Consider the following 24,780-nt stretch of genomic DNA (forward strand, 5'->3'; position numbering starts at 1 on the left):
GTTCTCACATGTTTGTGGTGAAACAGAGATGAACGTAATGAATGCAAGGTTGCTTCCATGTCTGGAAGTACTTCTTGCTCTAGTTAACGCATTCTTTTGACCTTCTCTCCATAGATCAGAATGGCATCTTCACTTTTGCTGTCACAGGTGAAGATGCCGTTTAGCATGCCTTAACTAAACGCAATCAACTCTTTAACACATATTAAACACTCATTTAATTCATATTAACTACCAGGGGATTAAGAACACTTCATGGAGAAAACGATAAACGGAGGAACGGAAATAGACAGAAAAGTGGTGATGAAAGCGATCAAGACGTTCAATATATCTATTTAGCGTCTGATACATGGTGTGTGAATGAAGAGATAAAGAAGAAGAAATACACGATGAAAAGAGATAGAAAACAGATATAAACAAGCGCCAACATCTCGACACCGATTTGGATGGAGATTTGCTTACCAGTGAGGATGGATCGTGTGGAAGGATGAGCTTTCCTCTCAGGCTTGCTCAACCGGTAGCAGGGTTCTGAGTAAAGAGCTTCGCGGTGGGGATCTGGCAGATTAACACTGAGACTCACCTCTTGGCCTTGTCTTTTCTTCTTCCTGGATTTCTTCAGTTTAACACTCAGCTCAGCCTTTTCACAATATACTAGCAGCAATTAACACCGTATCAAGTAACATCTTTTTCTATGAATTCAATGGGATATTTATAGGTGAAGATCTTTGACTCCAACCTTGTGGTCCCCACTTGTTGTTATGGAAATTCTGAAGATGGAGGGATATTTATTCCTTCTGTTATGCAATCAAACCGTCAAATCTGCACAACCGTTATTCGTACACGTGTCACAATCCTCCGCTTTTGCGTTGTTCAGCTGCATCTTTCGATCAGATGTTCGCATGCGGTGTTATTTTTAATACCGCATGTGGTTGAAAGTCAGCTCTGAATCGACTGTCGCATTGCCCGTCATTGCGTTAATCATCTTTTCAGTGTTGATTGATGGGCGCAATGTGACAGAGATGCATTGGTCAGTGTGTCTTGAGTCTTGATCGCAAGCGGTGACTTGGTTTCCTTTTCTTCCATCTTAATGATGTTAGTGGGTGTAAATGCGATAATTTATAATTATTGTATTTCTGAGCTAATTTTCATACAATTGGCGCATATTTATCCTCTTTTGACTGCAATATCTCGATAAGGCAGTACAAATAACTTGTATTTCTATAATTATCACACCCCCAAATTTACATATATGCTTGTCCGCAAGCATATATTCTACTAAGGTAATAAAGCTCAATTCCTATCCTATATTTCTGTGTCAATTGATTGCTCCGAATATTACACTTAGGCACATTACTTAACATCGCAATTTCTTCCTATCCTTGCTAATTCTTAACAAGCCCTACTTTATTCTTCTATATAACAAAATTATGCTCAAAGATGCTTTTTTAGTTTTTCAAAATAAAATGTTTATCTCTTCTTGTCAAAACATCTTGATATATCTAAATACAGTGGTCAAAACTTTTGGGTCATTTACTAGAGACTGTTGGTCATGGTTACACTCTTCATTTTGACTTGTTCCCACGGGTGTCATGCGAACATCCAACTATGGTTGTTTGCCAATTTCAACTTTAACTCATGATATTCAGAAGAGTTGTCTCTTGCATTCTTTTATTAGTGTATATATATATATATATATATTCATACTGTGTTGATCTTGGAAACCCACCTTCATTTTGGCTTGCTTCTATAGCTGTCATACGAACATCAACTACGAGCAGGCTCCTTTCACAACTAAACACTTATCAGGTTGGGAGCATTTTTAAGGATTTTCCCTTGCACTGACATTGGAGTTTTGCATAATTTTTTTTTAACAGAAAATGAACGTATTTTCTTAAATACTGCATATTCTTGATCTTATCTGCTCAGACCTTCCCCACCCCCAAATTTAAAGATGAGCAAGGTCTTCATTGCGTTGTTTGGATAGACTAGACAAACACTTAGAAGAAAATTTTCGAAAAGAAGGTTTGAGCAGAACTTTGAAAGATAAAAGGTAAAGTAATGCTAAACTAAGAAGTAACTAAGTGTTAGTCAGAATTTATTAAGTATGGGAAATCTTTATAAGTATGAACATATATTACATCATAGCAACGCAATGAAGAATGCAAAAGTAAAAGATTGAGAATATCGCAAGTATTGACAAAGGATGATAAAGAAAAAGGCACAGGCAAAAATGTAGTGAATATGTACTTCATTGTATTAAATATTAACAAAGTATACAATTAATTACAAATGAACGCAATACAAAACTTTTGTTGCCTGTAAAAGTCAAAGAATTTGATTAACTAATAAAAGAATAAATGAATGAAAAGAATACATAATGGTCGCATAGAAAAAAAAAATATAGGAGGCTTATTGTTGAGGGGCTGGAGGGTCTTGAGGCAGATTTTGAGGTGGTGTAGGAGGAGCTTCTTCAAAATTTAACTGCTGTCGGAGATGTAGGGGCACCATCGGACCATGGAGATATGGGGTGAGAAAGTTGAAGTATTCTTGATTACGCTCCGCAATCAGTCTTTGGTGCATATGGACTTTATAAATGTTGCACTGCATGTTGATCAGTGCCTCTCTTGATGTGGCAGCACTGTGTTGAATATCATCAATCTGCTCCATTACCACTTCAAATCTTTGGTTGAAGAAGTGTTGTTGTTGGGAGAAAAGTTGTTATTGTTGAGAGAAGAGGGCTCTCATTTCTATTAACTCAGCAGTCATGGAGGTGATGAAGGGTTGTGCTTGCGATATCTCGCCAGCATCGTTTTGGGGTTGACTAGAGGTGCCTTCACCCAAATCGTGTGGGTCATCAACTTACAGCGGTGGAATGGGGGGTTGCAGTGATGATGCTGATAGTAAAGGTGGGGCTGTGGGGTAAACAATCGAAGAGGTTGGAACAAGGAAGAGGTTGGTAAAGTGCTCATGAAGGGGAAAAGGAGGTTGTTCGGGCGGGCTTGGAGGGCTTGGAGAGCGAATGACTAAGGAAAGAGGGTTCATAGGTTTTAGATCTTGCGCTGGTGATTCTTGAACCCTTTCTTTTCTCTTATCTTCTCAGCGTCTTCTTTTTGGCCTGGGTTCTTGCGGCGCATTCAAATTGATTGCAGGCCTCTTTGCTGGCAGCTCGAGGTAGTGTAGGGAATATTTGAGGAGCATCCTCAAGATTTTGATGTTGATGAGGCCGTGGACTTCTGGCATCGGCTCCTCATCAATTCCTACGCCCATAGATAGGCACAAACTTGAGACGATCCACGGGAAGAAGTACTGCCCTCGGATATGCCCCACCAAGGATCTAAGCTGCCTTGTGATCAACTGTCCTACGTTGATAGGAATGCATGTGTATAAGAGACAGCTTCTGGCATCGGCTCCTCATCAATTCCTACGCCCATAGATAGGCACAAACTTGAGACGATCCACGGGAAGAAGTACTGCCCTCGGATATGCCCCACCAAGGATCTAAGCTGCCTTGTGATCAACTGTCCTACAATGATAGGAATCCACGAGCAATGCAGTATGCAGCCATGACCCGATCCCTTGTTATAGTTCTGTCATGCATTGTTGGGATCAGCCACTTCTTGACCAGGTAAACCCAGAGCCTTCCCTCCGGAAGCAAAGACTTGGACTCCAGAGTGCGGATGCCCTTGAGTGAAACCGACCACCTCTTGCCCAGTTGCGTTAATACCCTCAGCGCGTCTTCCATCTGTTGCTCCATAGGATCATCAATAATCTTGTTCCCTGCTTGTTGATATGGAAAGTCCAAAGATGGAGGGATATTTATTCCTTCCTTATGCAATCAGACCGTCAAATCTGCACAACCGTTAGTCGTACATGTGTCACAATCCTCCGCTTTTGCGTTGCTCAGCTCCATCTTTCGATCAGGTGTTCACATGCGATGTTGTTTTTAATATCGCATGCGGTTGAAAGTCAGATCTGGATCGACTGTCGCACTACGCCGTCATTGCGTTAATCGTCTTTTCAAGGTTGATTGATGGGCGCAATGTGACAGAGATGCGTTGGTCAGTGTGTTTTGAGCCTTGATCGCAAGCGGTGACTTGGTTTCCTGCAACACAGAGTAGAATTCTCCTTTTCTTCCATCTTAATGATGTTAGTGGGTGTAATTGCGATAATTCATGATTATTGTATTTCTAAGCTAATTTTCATATAATTTGCGCATATTTATCCTCTTTTGGCTGCAATATCTAGATAAGGCAGTACAAATAACTTGTATTTCTACAAGTTATCAAGCAACTGTGGGTGACAAGTCCTATGTAAGTATCGCTTGGAACTGTTATTTTGGATGCAACTTTCTTTGGTGCCATTAGTTTGTTTGAGTGTTGAGAGATAAATGAGAGGTAGAAGGTTTCTGGAAATACTTGTTTCGTGGAATTAAATTTGTGTTGATGTAAATTTGATGCGGATGTGGTTTGACCTTTAGTACTTGATCCTCTTATTCTCTCACAATTAAATATGTACGCTTGACATGAAGAAGTGGAGCGCGTAGATGCTCTTGAAATTTAAGTCTCGAAAGAATGTTTATATCTTCAAATGACTTCAGTCTTCTAGTGCAGTCAGTTTCAGAAGTTAGGGAGCCTCCTGATTCTTGGGAGAATTCTCTCTAAACCCTCTGGAACGTAAAATTTATGACTCCCAGAAGTGAAGAGAACTTCTCTAGTTATAGAGTTCTCTAGCGTATTTTGTGGGCTTGGGGTCAATTGCTCCATAGGCCTGGCCCCTTGAGCCCAACTAATTAGACTTGGGCCTATTTGGCATTTGGTCCAAATTAAGCCGATTTTAGGCCCAATTGGACTTTAGCTCAAATTATAATACAAGTTAGACCAAATTAATTTTATTCAATCTAATGGACATGATGAAAATATATGACATCATTGAAATTTGTCAATTTATGTATTTAATTCAATTTGGGATGCATGTCAACTTTTAATTGGACCCAAATTTGATAATTTGGAAATTTTGCCATTAATTTGAGATATAACACGACAATTTGTGGCCCGAAATTTCTCATTTAGTAACTATATTTATTATTGATATAATTATCATTTATTTATAATTAATTACATATTTTGTTAATAAATAGATTAAGGAAGTATGTATATACAAAAATGTTTCTCAAACCGATGAGAACCAAGCAAAGACCTACCCTATTTAATTACCCACCAATGTTATTCATCTTTCTTCAAACAACTAAGAGTTCTTAAAAAAAAAAAAAAAAAAAAAAATTAATGAGTACCACATTTACAAGAATATGAAATCCATCTCGAGATGAGTATATACCACTTACAACTACCTAAACTAACATTAGGCACTAAGGCCATGTAGATCGCAAACATTGTTTAATAGGTATAGATATTTCGAATTTAAATGTCTAAGTTTTAATCATTGGGATAATTAATATTTGTGTTTAGATATGTAAGATAATTAATGTCTGTAAGTTAAATGTGTTCAATTTACCCAATCTATATATAGAAACCAAAATTAAATAATTGCTTAACTAAATACAAGAGATCACAGTTATCAAATAAATTTCACATTATTTAATCAATAAAAATAAAAATAAATGAATACATTTGTATTAAAACTTTATTAAAGAGAAATTGCAATTTATGACCATTGTAAAAACTATTTTGTAAGTGTGTATTCTTTTTTTGTAAGTTTGCAAATATGGTAAAAGTTTTAAATAAGGAATTGCGTTCATTGCCAATTATAAGATTGCGCTTATAAGCATTATTTGTAGCATTAGGTTTAAATTGCATGTCTCACTGTCTTATCCCAGGAAAGCATCTAACGACGACTTCTCGCTCCTAATTTCTTCTTCCTCTTCATCAAACACGATTCATTTCGTCGATTTAGGATGCAAACCAAACAACTTCTAGACAATGAAATACATAATCGACGCCATGAAATCCAATTTCAAACCTTCCTACCCTAATTCCAACTTTCTCCAATTTCTATGTCTTCTTCAACGACCTAATCTCCATCGATTGGATCCTTCCATGACCATCTCTTCTTGGATTCTTCTCCCCATTTATACTACACAATGTACTCGAGGTTGGGTTTTATGTCTTAAAACTCATAGTTTTTTAACAATAAACTTATTCTGTTAATCAATAAAGATGTTATTTATGTTTGATTCAATAAAGTAGTTATTGAGTATATGAACTGCTCATTTCGTTTTAGAAATAAATCCAATAAACTTAAGATCCATGGCTATTACATTAGTACTTGAACTTTATGTGGAGACATAAGAGTAGATCGAGTTCGAGTAAATAGCCAAAATTATCTATAGTATACAAATAAGGTTGAGTATCTTATTCTGGTAACACTATTTGATGCAATCAGTTTGTAGTTGTTACAATCGTTGTAAAGTGCTACAAACGAAGTGATTCTAATTTATTCATGTCGCACTACAAGAATTTTGGCCTTTAATGTCGGTTTGAAAAAGTGAAATCGGATGTATAATGTTGGTTTTGTTTTTTTTAAAAAAAAACGGATCTTTAATGTCGGTTTTGGTCACACCTCGTCCCAAACTACCCTCTAAGCCTAAGAAAGGATATGACTGCAGCAGTTATCAACCCTTTTGTTGACACTTATTACTTAATAACTCTTGCGGAAATAACTCTGATACCAATGAACAATTTCAACAACCAACTGATTAAGTCAAGGAGACAAACAACAACTGATTTAGTAGGCCCATTTTATTTCAACAAAGTAACGTTTATACTACTCCAAGACTTAACTACAAAGTTTACAACAACAACTGTAAAATCCTTCGGAAGTGTAACTGTGGCTTGTGGCAGACCTTGACCTTAGCAGCACCCTATAACTCCTCACTTTTCTCTACCTTAGGGGGGACATAAAACATGGAAAACATGAGTTATAAAGCCCAGTGAGTGGTGCCTTTACATAAATAAATAACTTTGATTTCAGAAATCTACTTTTTGGAAATCAATTCATAGTCAACAAGAGCATTACTACAAGTTCAATATTATTTTACCAGCCTAACTGCTGGATTATCCCCAGCTCAACTGCTCGTTAAAACAATCAACCCCAGCTTCACCGTTGGTTATCACATAATATAAACATCCCTAGCTTTACCATTGGTTATCCCTGGCATGATCATACCTTTTCCCCAGCACTTTCACATGTATACTAAAGCAATGTATCAACAATTCATGTGGAAACTTTCCTTGTACCCTATTATCCCGCCAATGTGCACATTGACTATTTTCTTGCTAGCTATGCTTAGGTAACTTGACTATATTTCCTGCTGATCGCCACCAACTATAATTTTTCGCCAACTGAAACCGACTATCCTTTCCCACCGACCGAAGTCAACTATACTTTCCCGCCAAGTACCTTTTCAAGCATGCTAACTATACATCCCGAGTACAATTCCAGTTTCCAACACAAACATACAAGCATAGTAACAAGATAAACATATATCCCTGATCATGCCAATTTACATTATTCCCTATATATATTTACCTATATATATATAAATCACATCAACAATACAATAACACAATAACCACTCACCTTGGTTGGTTAGGAACTTTCCTCTCCGAAGTTTCTTAGATTTCCTTGGTTCCCTTTTGAACCCTAAATTCCATATTCAATTATCAGCTTAGATTACTCATAGTTCTAAGTCTTACCCTAAGATACTTCCTTCTGTAAACATGCTCTAAAATATCTTAAGAAGTTTTCCTTAAAATATCAGCTCAAAACTCCTTGTGGTTTGGCCGGAATCATCAAAATATCATGGCTGACCCAAGCTTACCTAACAGCTCGACCCTTTTGTCTTTTCTTCATTCTCCAGCCTAATTCCTTGGAGATTCTTCTTCGACAGCCCCACTATGAAAACTAGACTCTTAGAGCTTTCAGGTGGCTTTGGAACACCCTAAACACACAAGTATTCTGGGAGAAATCCTCGTCCCAAGTTGATGTTACTTCCTGTTCTTTCTATCCGATAGCATCTCCCCTCTTGGAACCTCTTGACCAACGCATGGTCTTACTATCAACGCATAGTCTCTTTCCAATACACTCTTCTTTATATCCTTTGAAGAGATTTTGAGTTCTCATCTAAAGTCCTTGGCCCTATTTATAGGCGTCCAAGATCTCTCTAAGGCCGACACCTCCTACCTGGCCACATGTCCAAGTGTCTTTTCCATACACTATTACCGCAATCTTGCATCAGCACAAGCCAAGGTGTCTTGCTCCCCTTTTACCAACACATAGCCCTCAAGTTTGCATGTTTTCTTATGCATCCACCTCATTTTCTTAAGGTTTAAGACTCCTTCCTAGCAAGCCACATGTTTGGATGACGTCCTTAGATGCGTCCATCCTTCATATCCGTTCATCCTTCATATGCGTCCATCAAACTTCATATGCATTCAACTAGGATGATGACCAACACCCTTTCAATGCATACTACTAGCCTTGTCCTATGCGCCCACATGCCCTCGGATATCCAGTGCATAGCACATCACCAATGCATAGCAACCTTTGGGTCAACTTAGTTCTCAATTGTACACCTCAAGGCATAACTCACCATCACCTAGGTTCTTGCTAACGCATCTCTTATGACCAACGCAACCCACCTCATGGACCTTGTTACCGCAAGCCTTAACAAGCAAGGAAAAATCACCATGCGTCCACCTTAGCTCATTCCATCGCCTAGCTCATACTTTAGCAAGGCCGTCACATCCATCGTATCTATCGCACCCATCGCCGCATGCCATCGCATACTACCAACGCATTCCTTTAGCCACATACACGCATACCATAGGCCGCACATTTTCGCGTGGCAAGGCCACTGCATGCCACCAACACATCCTTTCGGCCGCAAACCATCGGCCGTACACTCTCGCATCCATCGCATCCATCGTGCTGTATACCATCGTGTCTAACGTTCAGGGCCCTTGGATGCGCAACTTGAGGCTACTGCATACCCGATCAATGCGTACACGTGTCTCCAGTGCCTTGCACCCATGTCCACACAATCTAAGGCTGTCGCATGCGTTTTTTAACCTTTTCAAGACATTTGCTACTGCATGCACTACTAACCTCCCAAATAACCTCTCAAAGTCTAATGGCCAATGCATGGCACACACTAATGCATGGCATAACACCAATCCCAAATAACCTCTAAACTGAGCAAGGCCAACACATGAGCAACTCTTGGCAATGCCTCTTGCTAATACTTCGGCCAACCATGCGTCCAACCTTACAAACGTATGGTTGCCTTTTCAACTTATGCATTAATGTCTCCTAATACTTAACACATGGGTCCTTTTGACCTTACACTTAGCCAAATTCTATCAATTAAAGCTTAACTCAAAACTACTCAAGGAAAATCTATTTTACACTTAGAAATTTCCTTCACTTCAACATAGGATTTAACTTTGACTTAGTTAATTTCTTTAACCACCTGCTAAAGAGGAAAATTGGAAATCCGGGTTTCACAGTTTTAAACCAACATTGTAGGTATACCTTTAATGTCGGTTTAAAACCAACATTAAAGATCTGCTTTTTTTTTAGAAAAAAACAAAAACAAAACTGATTTTCTTCCTCTCCCCCCCCCACAATTTTTTTCATTTCCCTCTTCACTCACCCTCCCATTTTCTTTTTCCTTTCATTCTCACACTTTCACTCACCCACAACCCACACGAAACCCCCAAGGTCTCCATCGTCGACTCTCTATCTCCGGCATCCTCTCGTCCTCTTTATCTCTATTGTTGACTCCTTACAACGTGAAACCCCCAAGTCTCCTTCGTCGACTCTTTATCTCTAGCGTCCTCTCGTCCTCTCTATCTTTGAATCTAGAAGCTCGTCTCCAACATTCACGTTGTCTCTTCCCTCTCCAAACCAACGGCGAGTTCGCTCGTCGGTACGATGACGACGAATTGTAGGCCACCTTTTTTAGCTCTCTCCACTCCCTCCATCAACTCCTTCGCTCTTCTTCAATAAGTTTCCGATATCCTTTCTCTCCATTTCCATTTCAATTGCATCTTTCTGCTTCATTTTTCATCAAAAGTGGAAAGATAAAAGACGGAATGGTTGTTGTTTTATTTATTTATCTATTTATTTTGCGTTTGGATTAGTGAATGATCTTTTGGATTTCACGAGTTGCGAAATATGCTGTTTTTTGCTCTCGGTTCTCTTTCTTCAGTTTTTATTCATTATTTATTGTTGTTATTTGAGTTTGATTTACATTGGGATGTTTGTAATTACTCGGCTAGAATCTTGCAGTCCCTTCTAGGAATGATGCTCCCTCGAAGAGAAAATTATTATAAATCAATATCTACAGAATTAATGTTCTTTACCTGATTTTCTTTCGCTGCCTATCTCAATGCCCTTAATGTTGTGCTTTCTCAATGGTTAATGGTCACTAACACCATCTCATTTCTGCCTCCCGCTTTCTTCTTCAAGTTTAGATGTTTGTTTTTCTATAAATCGTAAAGATACTGTATTGTCCCATAAAAGCCAGGGGGGTATTTCTTAACTTTGTATTTCAGGTTATAGAGTCCAATATTTTTAGCCATTAGTAGAAGTAAGCATTCACATTCTTCAATAGAGCAATTAAGTTATTTATCATACTGTACAAGTTGAATTCCAAATTTTGAGTTGGTACATTTCTTCTCAAGATATTTGATTTCAACTCATTAGGTGTGTCAAGTTGCTTTTCCTGGACCTTTTAATTTGTTTCTTGCTAAAACTCTAGATATCCTAATCAAACAGATAAGAGTCTGTGATTGATTATATAGAATCTATTAAATTAAATGGAGAGATATTTGTTTAGAACCTAAACAGGTATGTATATCACCTAGTTATTTAAAATTTGATAAATTTATTAAGCACCCAACATTTCTTCAATAAATTTAATAATTTTGTTTATCCCTAAACCCAAGGGAACCCAAGGGTTGGGTGGTCCTTTGCTTGGGATATTTTCAGATTCTCTTCTCAAGGTTTTGAGTGTAAGCCTTCCTTTAGAACATTTAGTATTTAAAGAGTCCTGTAGTTTCTTAGAGTTGATCTTAGGTTGGTGAAGCCTTCCTAAGGATTAGTGAGTGATGTAGGAATAATTTTGTTTTGTTTGGCTTTATTTTAGTTCGATTACTATGTTACTGTGTAATAACTTTTCTTTATTTTAATATCTTCTATTTTAATTTTTTTTATTAGTTACTTGTGGTTAAAATATTCCACCATAAGTTTAGTTGTTTTCATGGGCTGGTTTCTACCCTATTTATAGGGATCCCTAGGTTGTATTTGAGGTATTATTCAATAAAGATTAGATTCAAGAAAACTCCAAGATTGGTCCTACATTAGTCCGGATTAAAAACAAAAATCCAATATTTAGTCAAATACCCAATATTTAGTTTTGATACTTGAGTTTGCCAGCAGCCAATTACAATATTAATTATTAAGCTTCTGTACTTGTTCTCATAGGGTGAGCTTGTGTGTGCTTTAAGAGGTGCTATAGCATCAGCTTCTCTTCTTGGAGTTCCTCTGGGACATAATTCATCATTTCTTCAAGGTCTAGCATTTACACCTCCTCGGATCAAGGAGGTCATCTAGTGTGGGAGCATAAATCCAACTACAAAAGAAGGTATTCTATTCTGTTGCCTCTAGGAAGTTTCATAAAATTAACTTGGTACATGTTTAACGTGGAATGGCCTTAAAGTTGGTTTATTCTTAATATAGAATAACAATAGTAGCATTATCCTCTGTTGTTACTTGAAATATTATCACCTTTTCTATTTTTTAAGATGGTAAATCATAATTTGTTTCATAGTCTTGTATTCAAGATTTCAAAATTAGCCCCACAGAGTCGTGTGTATAAAGTTTTGATAATTAGTACGAAAAATCATCAAAATAAGATATATTAGAACATTATGATTTCAGAAGCAAGCAAGTTGAAGAAACTAATTGTGGAACCTAGGGAATTTTTAATGTATATTGTCTTGTCTGGACACTCATTTACTTGCAAGTTGGGCTACTTGACTAGACAACTATTTTGTGTGTAACCCCCTTGCCTAATAGCTCATGTTAGCTGAAATTATGAACTTCATTGGCAAACAGGAATAGGATGGGTGCAATCCACATAGGGAGGTTTGTAGTTTACGACTCATAGGTACTATTTATTTATAGTTTAGATTTTATTCAAGGTGGTCAAGTTTGTAGGTCGTACTATGGTAGTTTGTGGGTTATTCATGCACTATGGTAGTCTTTGTGATAACTTTTGAGATTTGAAGTACATTGTGTGCTAAATTTGCTTATTGATGTATGTGTTCTTGAATATTCATTTTTTGGGAATTCTGATAGTTCTATTGAGAACAAGTGGTTGTGAAATATTTTTTAGAGTGTGTTTCATTGAACAGGTTCAAGATAAATTTTTGGTTTTGTTGTGGTAGCATCGTTATGCTGCCAAAAATTTTCCATCGTCTTCCTATCTCATATCTAGGTAACCAAGCTTCTCTACTTCCAGATCTTGAAAAAGAAGATTCTCTCATTTATTCAACTACTGAGTTTTCTTGTTTTACAGATGCAACAAAGGAGTAAATATTTAGTATCAAAACATCTTTATGCTTTTTCTTGGGGAACTTTAGATCCAACACATTCACTACAAGAATTTTGCCTTGAATGTACCATTTATGCACATTCCCAATAAACACGGTTAGTTGAATATGAATTCTTATCACATTTTCACTTTCAATCTTTGGTCTTAAACCTTTTTTGTTTGTGATCCTTTGAACAATAGTGGTCAGACAAAGATTCCTATAACTAGACACTGCTGAAGCTATAGGGTTTGTTCAAGAAGAATTATAAAGGGATCCAAACTTACCAAGTGGAGAGGAACAGTAATCTCATAATGTTTGTAAAATCATAATGTTTGTAGTACTTGTAATTTGTGTTTTCAAGGCCTAAATTTTTGTACAGCCTTTTAAATTATAATTTTATAGCAAAATTTACGGATTAAATGTAATAGATTTATAATCCATACATGAATAATATGTCATATGTGCTTCGTTGCAATAGTCACAGTGTTCGATGATGATGTGTCATGTTTTACTTTTTGATCAACATTAAAAATGGATTGGACAATGACATTAAAAAAAAACGAACAATAATCGTAAAAAATTGGACAATAATTTTGGGCTTTAATATTAAGTTAAAATTGACATTAAAATTGATTCAAAACCGACATTAAAGGGCTTTAATGTCGGTTGACAACCGACATTGAAGGTCATGTTATAAAAGATCTTCAATGACGGTTGGCTTTAATGTCGGTTTTAAACCGACATTGAAGATAGGCTTTAATGTCAGTTTAAAACCGATATGAAAGATAACCGACATTAAAGACCTTTTATAACACAATCTTTAATGTCGGTTGTTAACCGACATTAAAGGCCAGAATTCTTGTAGTGTTGAGACATGAGGAAGGGGGACATCCTATGTAAAAAGTTTGCATAAGATTAGACCAAGAAATAAGTCACTCTTACTTTATAACATTGTTTACTGTTTAAGACTAACTATTTTAAAATGATAATCTAGGTAACTCAACCTTAATTCCGAGCTAACTATGAATTCCTTTTTATTCAAGATTATTCTTAGATTTGCATGGGTGAGACGCTCAATAGTGTCAGCTCAATAAGCCGCTCATTTCAGGAGTAAGACCGGGTAGAAAGCTGGGGACATAAGGGTGTAAGATGAAATTCACTCCTACCTGCTTTTAGTGATAGTAGAGAAGTTATTCCCTTAAGTGTTGACTCCAGCTCTTGAACAAGGGGCCCCACCCTCTCATTGGTCTGAAAGTGCAGTTTGATGATTGGATCTCAAACCATCAAATACATTTATACAGGGGATGTTGGACAATCGTTCTTCTCCCTTAGAAATGATGCCATCAAATACATTTACAACTGTCGTATGAAAGAAATGACTTTTTTCAAAGAACATGTCTTGGACATGATCATCCATTTTAATATGGCAAAAGAAAACGAAGTTGTCATAGACGAGAAAAGTCAGGTCAGTTTTAATCTAGAATCTCTTTCGAAGACCTTCTTACAGTTTCGCATCAATGCGATGATGAACAAAATAAAATACAACTTGACCACTCTTCTCAATTAGCTACAGGCTTTTTAGTCCCTCTTGAAAACTAAGGGATGTGAAGCAAAGATAAATATTGCCACTACTGATAAAAGAGAATCGTGCTCTAAGATAATGTCTGACTTTGCTTGTTCAACCAAGAATAGAAGTATTCCGGTGAAACAGAGTAAAAAGAAAAAAAAGGCTTCTACTAACCACAAAGGCAAGGCCAAAGCTGCAAATAAAGGGAAATGTTTCTACTACAGCGAAGATGAGCCTCGAAGAGAAACTGCCTAAAGTACCTTGTGGAAAAGAAAGCGGAGAAAGCAAAACAAGGAAATTAGTTTCTGAAGATTACTTGCAGAAGAAGAGATAAGTCTCCAAGTTGTGAACAAGGGAGACTATCTCAGAAAAACCAGTGGGAGATCTAGAAGTTGTTATCGGAAGATAGACCCTATGTACTTTTTTTAATGTAATAAATGTTTTTTATATATATCTTTTGCGAAGAACAAGTTGTATAGAAATATCCTTTTGTCATAAATGAAATGTTCATTAACAAAAGAAGTATTTTAATTTTTCTACTCTGAAAACAACTTCTATGTTAAAACAACCCAAAGTAACGACCATTTTAAATATTTAGATATTTAAACAACTGAAGAAAAAAAAAAGCAATAGCTTCTCAAATACTTATCTTTGGCAAATGAAAATTTGGTCACATTCAAGTTTTAATAGGATTAAGAAGAAGGTAAAAGGTGGTCATCTAAATAAGTTAGAAGATAACCTTTTAACACTATGAGTGTCTTATCTTGGAGATAAGATGACCAAAAGGTTTTTTATAAGAAAAAATCTTAAGAGCCAAAGAACACATAGAGCTCAAACATTCAGACCTTTATGGTCTGATAAATGTCAAGGCATAAGGAGGGTATGAATATCTTATCAATTTTAGGGATAATTATTCAAAGTACAATAATATTTAACTAAATTATAAGTTTAAAACACTTGAAATATTCAAGGTGTATAAAACTTGTTAGGTAAAACTTATTAGATACTTCGATCAAATCGAGGTGGAGAGTACAAAAAATCTGAGATTTCAAGACTATTAGATAGAATTTGAAATTCAGTAACAACTCTTTATAACTAGTGCCTCAGCATAACGGTGTATTAGAAACAAAAACAGAACCCTGTTAAATGTTGTTCAGTTGTTAGATAAGCCTTTTGCTTTGTTGCCTAAATTGTTTTGGAAATATGCATTAGTGACTAGTAAATACTTTTTGAACATTATTCCATTAAGAGTGTTTCTAAAAATCTATATGAGATGTGGAGAGGTCATAAAAGTTGTTTATGATTAGTAAAAGATGTTTACATATTTCAGAAATTTGGAAAATGATCGGTGCATATGTTAGTATCGAACCCTAAGGAATTGGAACATTTTTCAAACAATATGCCTATCTATAGGTTACCCAAAAGAATTGTACTTCATTAATGCAGAATAAAAAATGAGTATTTATAACTGACAAATGTTGGTTTAAGTAAAAAAGTATAGATGAGAGATTATCAAATATTGTATCAAATTTCCATAAATAGCAAAAGAATATCAATGAGAGTTATTGATTATGTTGACCTTGAAACAAGAGTCATTAAGACTGGTCAGGTGCATCTTACTCAAATAGTTTAGAGTGCCTCAATGTAATAGGAGGGTTGTGTGACAGCCTACCCATAACGTGAGTTTAATCGAAACTCAAGGCACTAGTATTTGATATTGGTGTCAAGAAGCAAAAGGTTGTGGGTATAAGATGCCTTCTCCATTTATTAATAGTTAAGAAACGCACTACATACTAATATGTTTATAACGATCCTCTCGACTAAAGTGTTCAGGGTCACCTAGTGGGACTAGGACTACGAGGGAGATAAATCTAGGACAAGTGGGAGAAAAATCCATGGGTATATGATACCTAATAAAGGAAAACCATGGGTATATGATGCCCTAGTTTATTGTATTTCTCTCTCTAGAAACTCAAAAACTGAACATTATGTTTATATATGTTTGTCACCACTGGAGTTTTAGTCCAAGTGGGAGTTTGTTGGGTTTTATTTACTAAAACTGGTTGTTTATAAACAATAAACTTATTCTGTTAATCAATAAAGATGTTATTTATGTTTGATTCAATAAAGTAGTCATTGAATATATGAATTGCTCATTTCGTTTTAGAAATAAATCTAATAAACTTAAGACCTATGGCTATTACATGAGTACTTGAATTTTATGTGGAGACATAAGATTGGATCGGGTTTGAGTAAATAGACAAATGATCTATAGTGTACGAATAAGGTTGGGTACCTTATTATGGTAACACTATTGGATGCACCCATTTTGTAGTTGATACAATCGTTGTAAGGTGCTACAAACGACGTGATCCTAATTCATTCATGTGGGGACATGAGAAGTAGGGGCATCCTATGTAAAGAGTTTGGATACGATCGGACAAAGAAATATGTCACTCTTACTTTATAACGATGTTTACTATTTAATATTGACTATTTCAAAACGATGACCTAAGTAACTTAACCTTAATCCTAAGCTAGGCTTAACAATGACAGCTCAATAGGTATCCCATTTTAGGGATAAGACCAAGTAGATATCTGAGGACATAAGGGTGCAAGATGAAGTTCACTCCTACCTGCTTTTAATTATAGTAGAGACGTTATTCCCTTAAGTGCTGACTCCGAGTTTTGAACAAGGGGGCTCCATCCTTTCATTGGCCTAAGAGAGATTCAGTTTGATGATTGGATCTCAAACTTACTGATGAGAGAGACTCAATAAGACTTAAGGTACAAGTGGTAATCTCGGAGGTAAAACAACTATTGACCCAGTCGTATTATATGAACAACCTGTGAAGGGTTAACTTACTAATCATGGTTATATCGAGTGGACACAATATATCTATAGTGAGAGGAGTGCAACTACTGGGCTTTAGTGGAGTGACCCAGTAGTTAACGAATGGTGGTTAATTAGGTTAAAGAGTTTAGGTAGTTAATCTTGAATCGTCGAGGTCCCCATACTAGCTCACAAACATAATAAAACTTAGAATAGCATGATGAGTTAATTTGAAACGTTCAAATTCGAATTAAAGGGAATTGGTAATTATATGCGATATAATGACTCGTTTAATTATTGAATGAAATGAAATTGGAGAATTCATTAATATTTAAATACTTAAATATGATTTAAATATTAATTTCATGAATAGGGATTCATGGTCGTGAAATTGTTGTTTAAATAATTTAATATTTGATATTAAATTAATAGAATTAATTTAATTAATTAATTTTAAAATTGAAATTTGAATTTTGTGAAAATTCAAATTTCGAAAACAATTTTGTTTAATTTAATTTTTGGAAAATTATATTAAAATTGAATTTTTAATAAAAATTCAATTAATCGATTTTAATGAATTTTAAAATAGAAATTGATTTTGAATTTTTGGAAGTTCAATTTTTTAATTGGATTAAAATTGAATAATTAATTGAAAAATTGGAAAATTGGAAAAAACCCATTTAGTGGGTTTTTCTAATTCTTGAGTTTTGACTCATTTTCCACCAAAATTCCACTTCTAAGCTGAAGTAGTAGCTGTTATATGTTTGTGCAATTTAATTGCATAGGTCTTGTACATAAAACATACCTTTTCGAACTTAATATATAGCCATGCAGCTGAGATTTTCATATTGGAGAGGTTGAAGAAGTGTTCTTCAACAAAACCTAGAATATTGCTTCTCTCCTCTCAAATTCTTCCTTAAATTCATATCATTTTGAGTCCCACAACTCAATCTAAGGTTCTAGAAAATAGTAGAGAAGATCTTGTGGTGGTTCACAATCAGTTGCTAAAAAGATTGGAGATCAATCTAAAGATCAAAGGTGTTTTACAAAAGTATTTTCTGAAACCCTCTTTTCATTTGATGAGCATGCTTAATTTGAAGCTAAAATTAATGATTTAGAGTACTTAACAATCTTGCATTCTTTCGGTATTAACTTGCTAAAACGAACACTTGATCCATTGGTTGTTACGATGCTGATGGAGATTATATGACTTATTTTTTTGCGGATACGTTTGTGCCGTCCTTCAGAATCTATCCAACAACATTCATTAGATCAATATATAGCAGCCTTTGATTTTTTATTTGTTTTTTGTTATTTATTGGTGTGTTTTTCTTTGACTGCAAGTTTTTGAAAAGTCATTAAATATAGCCATTGATATCACTAATAATCGGTGTTTAATAGTAATCAAACAACAAGTAGACAATAATGAAACAACAATCAATAGCAATCAGATAACAATTCTATAACAATCGGTATCATTAACAATCGGATAATAATCGATGTCATTAACAATTAGATAATAATCAATATCTAAGAAAATTAGACGCCAAATATATATAAGACAACAATCATACAAAAAAAATAACAATCAAATAACAATGATTATCAAATAATGTTCAGGGTCATTAATCAGTATCAGATAGTAATCAGACAACAATCAAATAGCAATCAATGTTATTGGTAATTAGTTTATCATATAGTAATCAGACAACAATCATATAACAATCAATATCAAATAAAAATCATATAGCAATTACATAGCAATCAGATAGGAATCAAAAGATGGAAGTTAGTGGATCATGAGGGCATTTTTTACTTTTTAGTTTCAATGTCTCATTTAAATTAGGTTGGACCAATCAATTTTTCCATTTTTGCAAAATTTATATTATTGAGCCCATGGACCTAATTTTTCTAAACTATTTTCACATTCTTGCAAGTGTCCCAATAATTAATTAAAATTAATTACGAAAAGTAATTCAATTATTATAAATTAGTTTGAATATTTGATAATTATCATCATCATAATAATTTAAATTATATAGTTACGATATCATTAGTTGTAATGATATTAGTTAAAATTTATTAAGCCAAATTAATATATTTATGGTTAATAATTATTTGAAATTAATAATAATGAAATAGAAAAATTTTCAATGATAGAAAGAATGTCAAACCCTTTATAGAAATAGGAAAAAAAACATTATTAATAGACATTGATAGACTTTTATCAGCATATATCAGTGATAGACTTCTATAAATTCTTATCAGTGATAGACTTCTATAAGTTTCTTTCACTAATAGACAATGATCGAGCCTCTATCAAATAAGATTAAAATTTTGCTATTTAGTATAAATAGTTTTTTATTTTTGAAAATTCTCTTAATAAATAATTGACATTAATTTACTAATTAACAAAACTATATTTTTAGTGATTTATGTTCTAGTTGTAAAAATCCCTCATTTTTATTGAATATTAAAAAAAATTATGTCAGATGGATTTTATATCTTAGATTTTGAAAAATTGAAATTTTATATAAAACAAATAAGATCGGAAATCTAATGTAAACAAGAGTTAAAGAGAAGGACCTAAATGTAATTAATCGTCTCAATTGGAGAAATATGAGATTTCGTTTCTTACAATTTATACACGCTAATTGAAAACCGTGACTAATGGCAAGTGGTAGCTCCAATTTGTGTAAAACAATTAAACAAGAGAAAGTGTAAAAAAATTAAACAAGAGAAAGTGACATTTTTGGTCAATCAAAAGGTATTTCATTAATACCAAATCATCACATAATCAATTTGTCTGTTTAAAAGAATTGTTTTAGTGGAAAAATGGAGAGATAAGAAACAAAGACTTTTCAACCGTAGACTTCTTCGCCGCCCTCTCTCTCTCTCTTACGCATCAAAAAGCTACTTCTCACCTTCCCTCCATTTTTCTCCCCAACACCCACGTACGATTTACACAGACTTCTCTGAACTAATTTCATTCATATCCCTAAAATCTTCTTCAATTTCATGAAGAATCTGTGTCTCCTCTAATGGCGGACTACTGTAAATTAACCAAGCATTCCTCTACAACTGCAACGACTTTCCTATTCGCTTTCTTCCACCTCTATTTTCTCTCCCTCTCTGCTTCCGGCGACTCGCCGTCGCCCTACAAACCCACCGATAACATACTTCTTAATTGTGGTTCATCTGAAAACTTATCTCCATTTGGGGACAACCGCACGTGGTTCAGCGACGTTCAATCCAAATTCTTCCCTTCCGATTACAATCACAATGGTGCATCGGTCATTTCACGAGCCGAGACGCAATCCTCTTCGGTCAACGACGTCCCTTACTTAACAGCACGCCTCTCCCGCTCCCAATTCACCTACTCTTTTCCTCTGAGTCCTGGCCCGAAATTCGTTCGCCTTTACTTCTACTCTGCTTTCTACTCTGACTTCGACCGTTTCAAAGCTTTTTTCTCTGTCAAAACTTCTCTCTACACCCTCCTTTCTAATTTCAATGCTTCCGTTAATGGCGATGATCCTAATTCCGGCACTATCACTCGCGAGTTCTGTGTTTACGCAGATGGAAATGATGAAATGCTTAACATTACATTCTTTCCGGCAAATCCAGACTCGTATGCTTTTATCAATGGGATTGAGATTGTATCCATGCCCTTGGATCTTTATTATACCCCAGCGTTGAAGCTTATCGACCAGAATAATCAGTTCCTCCCAGTTGATAACAACACGTCTCTTCAGAAAGTTTACAGAATGAATATTGGTGGAACAGCCATCTCCCCTCTTGTAGACACTGGAATGTTTCGAACTTGGTCAAAGGAAAGTAATTCGTTGAATGGATATGTATTCAATGCTCAACCTGCTAACTTATTTATCCAACTCAATTATGTTAAAATACCATCATACACGGCTCCAGAAGATGTGTATCGCACTGCTCGGACCATGGGTCCAAATGCTACGCTTAATAAGAGCTACAACCTGACATGGGAGTACCCTGTAGATCCCGGGTTCTATTACATGATTCGTCTTCATTTCTGCGAGTTTGAGGCTGATATCACTGCTGCTGGTGACAGAGTGTTCTTGATTTATATTGGAGACTATATGGCTGAGAATAATTTCGATGTATTTCCTCGGGCGGGAGGGAAAGATAGTCCTATTTATAGAGATTATGGTGTTCATGTGTCTAGAAGTGATCAAAAGAAAGTGAATCTCAGTGTTATGCTTCAACCAAAACCAAATGACAATTTGACGAGATTCTCTAATGTGATCTTGAATGGTGTTGAAATCTTCAAATTAAACGATTCTAATGGTAATCTTGCTGGCCAAAACCCAGACCCACCTCCCACTCAATCTCTTCCACCATCAATTCCACAATCGGATAAGAATAAACCAAAACCTAAAATTGTGGCAATTGTAATACCTGTTGTGGTTGGATGTGTGGTTGCAATATTGGCTCTGGGTTTGTTTTTCTTTCGACGACGAAGAACATTTACAGACAAAGCCTCCAGTGATGGAACTTGGTGGTCGGCTTCGTACACCACATCCATGAAGAAATCAAAACAAATCAAGTAAGACCCGCAACTCAAATCTCCCCTCTGATTTATGTCGTTACTTTTCATTAGGGGAGATTAGAGCTGCAACTAAGAATTTTGACGACGTTTTCATCAATGGTGTTGGCGGATTCGGTAACGTGTACAAAGGTTACATCGATAATGGAGCCACTCAAGTGGCAATAAAGCCGGTTGAAACCAGGTTCAAAACAGGGCGCGCACGAGTTCAAGACAGAGATCGAGATGCTCTCGCAACTTCGTCATCTCCATCTCGTCTCTCTAATTGGATATTGTAATGATGGAAATGAAATGATTCTAGTCTATGATTACATGTCTCATGGAACTCTCCGTAGTCACCTATATGGGAAAGACGAGCAGCCTCTAACATGGAATCAACGTCTCCAAATTTGTGTTGGTGCAGCAAAAGGGATACACTACCTTCATACAGGAGCTACTCACACCATCATTCACCGTGATGTCAAAACGACTAATATTTTACTTGATGAGAAATGGATCGCAAAAGTTTCGGATTTTGGGTTATCGAAAGTCGGGCCGGCAAACATGTCCGACAATGCGCACATTAGCACAGTTGTTAAAGGTAGCTTTGGATACTTAGACCCAGAATATTATAGACGACAACAGTTAACCGAAAAATCGGATGTATATTCATTTGGGATAGTTCTTTGTGAAGTACTTTGTGCTCGTCCACCATTGATACGCTCTGCAGACAAGAAGCAAGTGTACCTAGCAGAATGGGTAAGACAGTGCCACCATGACAACACGGTGGCTCAAACCATTGACCCGAACATAAAAAGTGAAATATCACCGGAATGCTTGAGAAAGTTCATAGACATCGCTGTGAGTTGCATTGAAGATGATGGCATAAAGCGGCCATCAATGAACGACGTGGTGTGGGGATTGGAGTTTGCATTGCAATTACAAGAGGCATCAAAGAAAGAGGGAGACGTAGATGATGTGGGGAGTGGCAAGAGGGATAGATGCGAAGAACGGTGGTTGGTGGATGAAACATTGTTTAGTAGTACCGGTGATCGGAGACGCGAGTCGGGGTCGGGGGTGAGCAGTTTTGTGACAACAAGCAATAGTGATGATTCAAGTTATACCCATAATAAAGGAATGTCTGGTACTGTTTTTTCTGAGATTAGGGACCCTGTTGGGAGATGAGAAAGATTTTCTTTTTTTTTTTTTTTTGTTTTTTTGTTTTTTTTTTTAATTTGCAATAATTACAATGGGAGAAGATTATGGCAACATTGTGGAGAGGTGTTATTAATTACAAATAATTTATAATGTAGCATTTGCTTTAAATGTTAAATTGACATTTGTAAATTATAAATTAAATTTTCGAAATATGCTAAATTATCTAGAATATTCTTAGGTGTAGTTATGTTCTGGTTTGTCTTTTCTTAATTTTTATTACCAAGGAAAATGTTGGGTTATTCAATCTTCAATAGGCCCAATTACTTAAGATCAACACTGTAATAATGAAGAAATGGCTGAGAAAGATTCTGCCAAATCCTCGATGCTGGATACTTGATGCTCGATGTATTTCTACTCAATGCTCGATGCGAATTTCCTTCTTTGTCTGACGAGTTTCTATTGAATCCTCGATGGAACTAGATGAGAACTGATTGATACTCAATTCTACTCAATGAGTCTTGATCTTTACCTAATGCGACTTGAAGGTGAAAACGACTGACTCGAACCAACTCGATGTGGAGATCGATGTATAATTCAACTCGATACTCTGGATTCGATACGATTTTAAACGAGATTGTATGGCGCGCAATTTGCAGAAAGATAATAGTCGATCACACAAAGAAGATAAAGACAAGAAGAAGAAACACAAAGGTTTATGTGGTTCAGAAAGATTGCCTACGTCCACAGGAAGATTCAAGTTCTTTTCACTAAGAAGATTGTGTACAACTTTGTTTGTTTACAGAAAATTAAGAAATGATGAACTCACTCTTGAACTCTATTTTTGTTTTTTTGATCAAAGGTATTTATAGCATATACCAATTTACCGTTACAAGCAAAAGTTAGTTATAAACAAAAATAACCTTAGGTATTTAAGTCATAGCTTCTTTAGAAAATCATCGATTAGCGAATTTTGGTGCAAGTAGTTTTAACAGTTTGGAGTCTATGTATGTAATCTATAAATATAGATGAAAAGGGGAGTTTGGGGAGAGGAAATAAGATTAGATGAGTTGAGATATGAACCCAACTAATGGTTTGGCAGGCCAAGTTCATACAACACCAACATTTTATATTATGTCCACCAACAATGCACTCAACCTTCATCACGACTGATGTCTTGTTGCTCAACTCTACTGACCACCTCAAATAACCAATTTCCGCGATCACCTCTGATGGCAAACTCCGGCGACTACCTCAGACAGCCAACTCTGGCAACCATTGCTTGTGACCAACTCCGGCAACATCCAACCACCAATATTGATGGCTAACTCCAACGACCTCAAACAACAGCCACTCCACCAACTCCGACGACTATTATTTTAAATTATGACTACGAAAAATTGGGCTTTGTTGACATACAAATTTTTTGTTTTCGTTACAATTAGGGGTGGTCATTCAAACCACAAAATCCGAACAGTTTCTAAAAACCGAACCGAACCGAACCGAAAACTCAGTGAAACTGAAAAATGCGGTTCGATCCGGTTTGAAGCAATTTCAAACCAAATTAATTTGGTTCGATTCGGTTTCACTTTTGAAAATCGAATTTGAAACCAAACCGAACCGTTTTTAACTAATATACATATATTTATTTATTTATATATTTTAAAAAAGAGTAAAACCGAATTTAAAACCGAACCGCTTTTAATTTAAAGAACAAAACCGAATTTAAAACCGAACTGAACCGAACCATTTTTAATTAAAAAAGAGTATAACATGGTTTTTTGAAAAAATACCAAAACCGAATTTGAAATCGAACTGTTTCCACCCTTAGTTACAGTCATGGTATAAAACTGTTATTAAAACCTTATTTAAAGCTTAAAATAACTATGAATTTAAAAATACATATAAGACATCAATAAATGTTTATATTTAAGTTGACATACAAATTTGTCAATATAAACACCTTTATACAAAAGTATGTAAGTTCCATCAAAATATTGAAATTCCGATTTTTTTATTAGTTCATAGTATTTTAAAGTCGTTCTTTATAGTA

General features: G+C 35.6%; 1 protein-coding gene across 1 annotated transcript; it reads left to right on the forward strand.

The window, feature by feature from the left end:
* Positions 1 to 19,851: 19,851 nt before the first annotated feature.
* Positions 19,852 to 22,959, forward strand: LOC120067535 (receptor-like protein kinase FERONIA). The gene is given in 3 exon segments (XM_039019086.1): positions 19,852 to 21,570; positions 21,572 to 21,763; positions 21,765 to 22,959. Coding segments are annotated over 3 exon segments (2,700 nt in total). The 5' UTR covers positions 19,852 to 20,055; the 3' UTR covers positions 22,758 to 22,959.
* The last annotated feature ends 1,821 nt before the right edge of the window (positions 22,960 to 24,780 follow it).

The sequence above is a fragment of the Benincasa hispida genome, chromosome 1 (assembly GCF_009727055.1).
Source record: "Benincasa hispida cultivar B227 chromosome 1, ASM972705v1, whole genome shotgun sequence".
Lineage (NCBI taxonomy): Eukaryota > Viridiplantae > Streptophyta > Magnoliopsida > Cucurbitales > Cucurbitaceae > Benincasa > Benincasa hispida.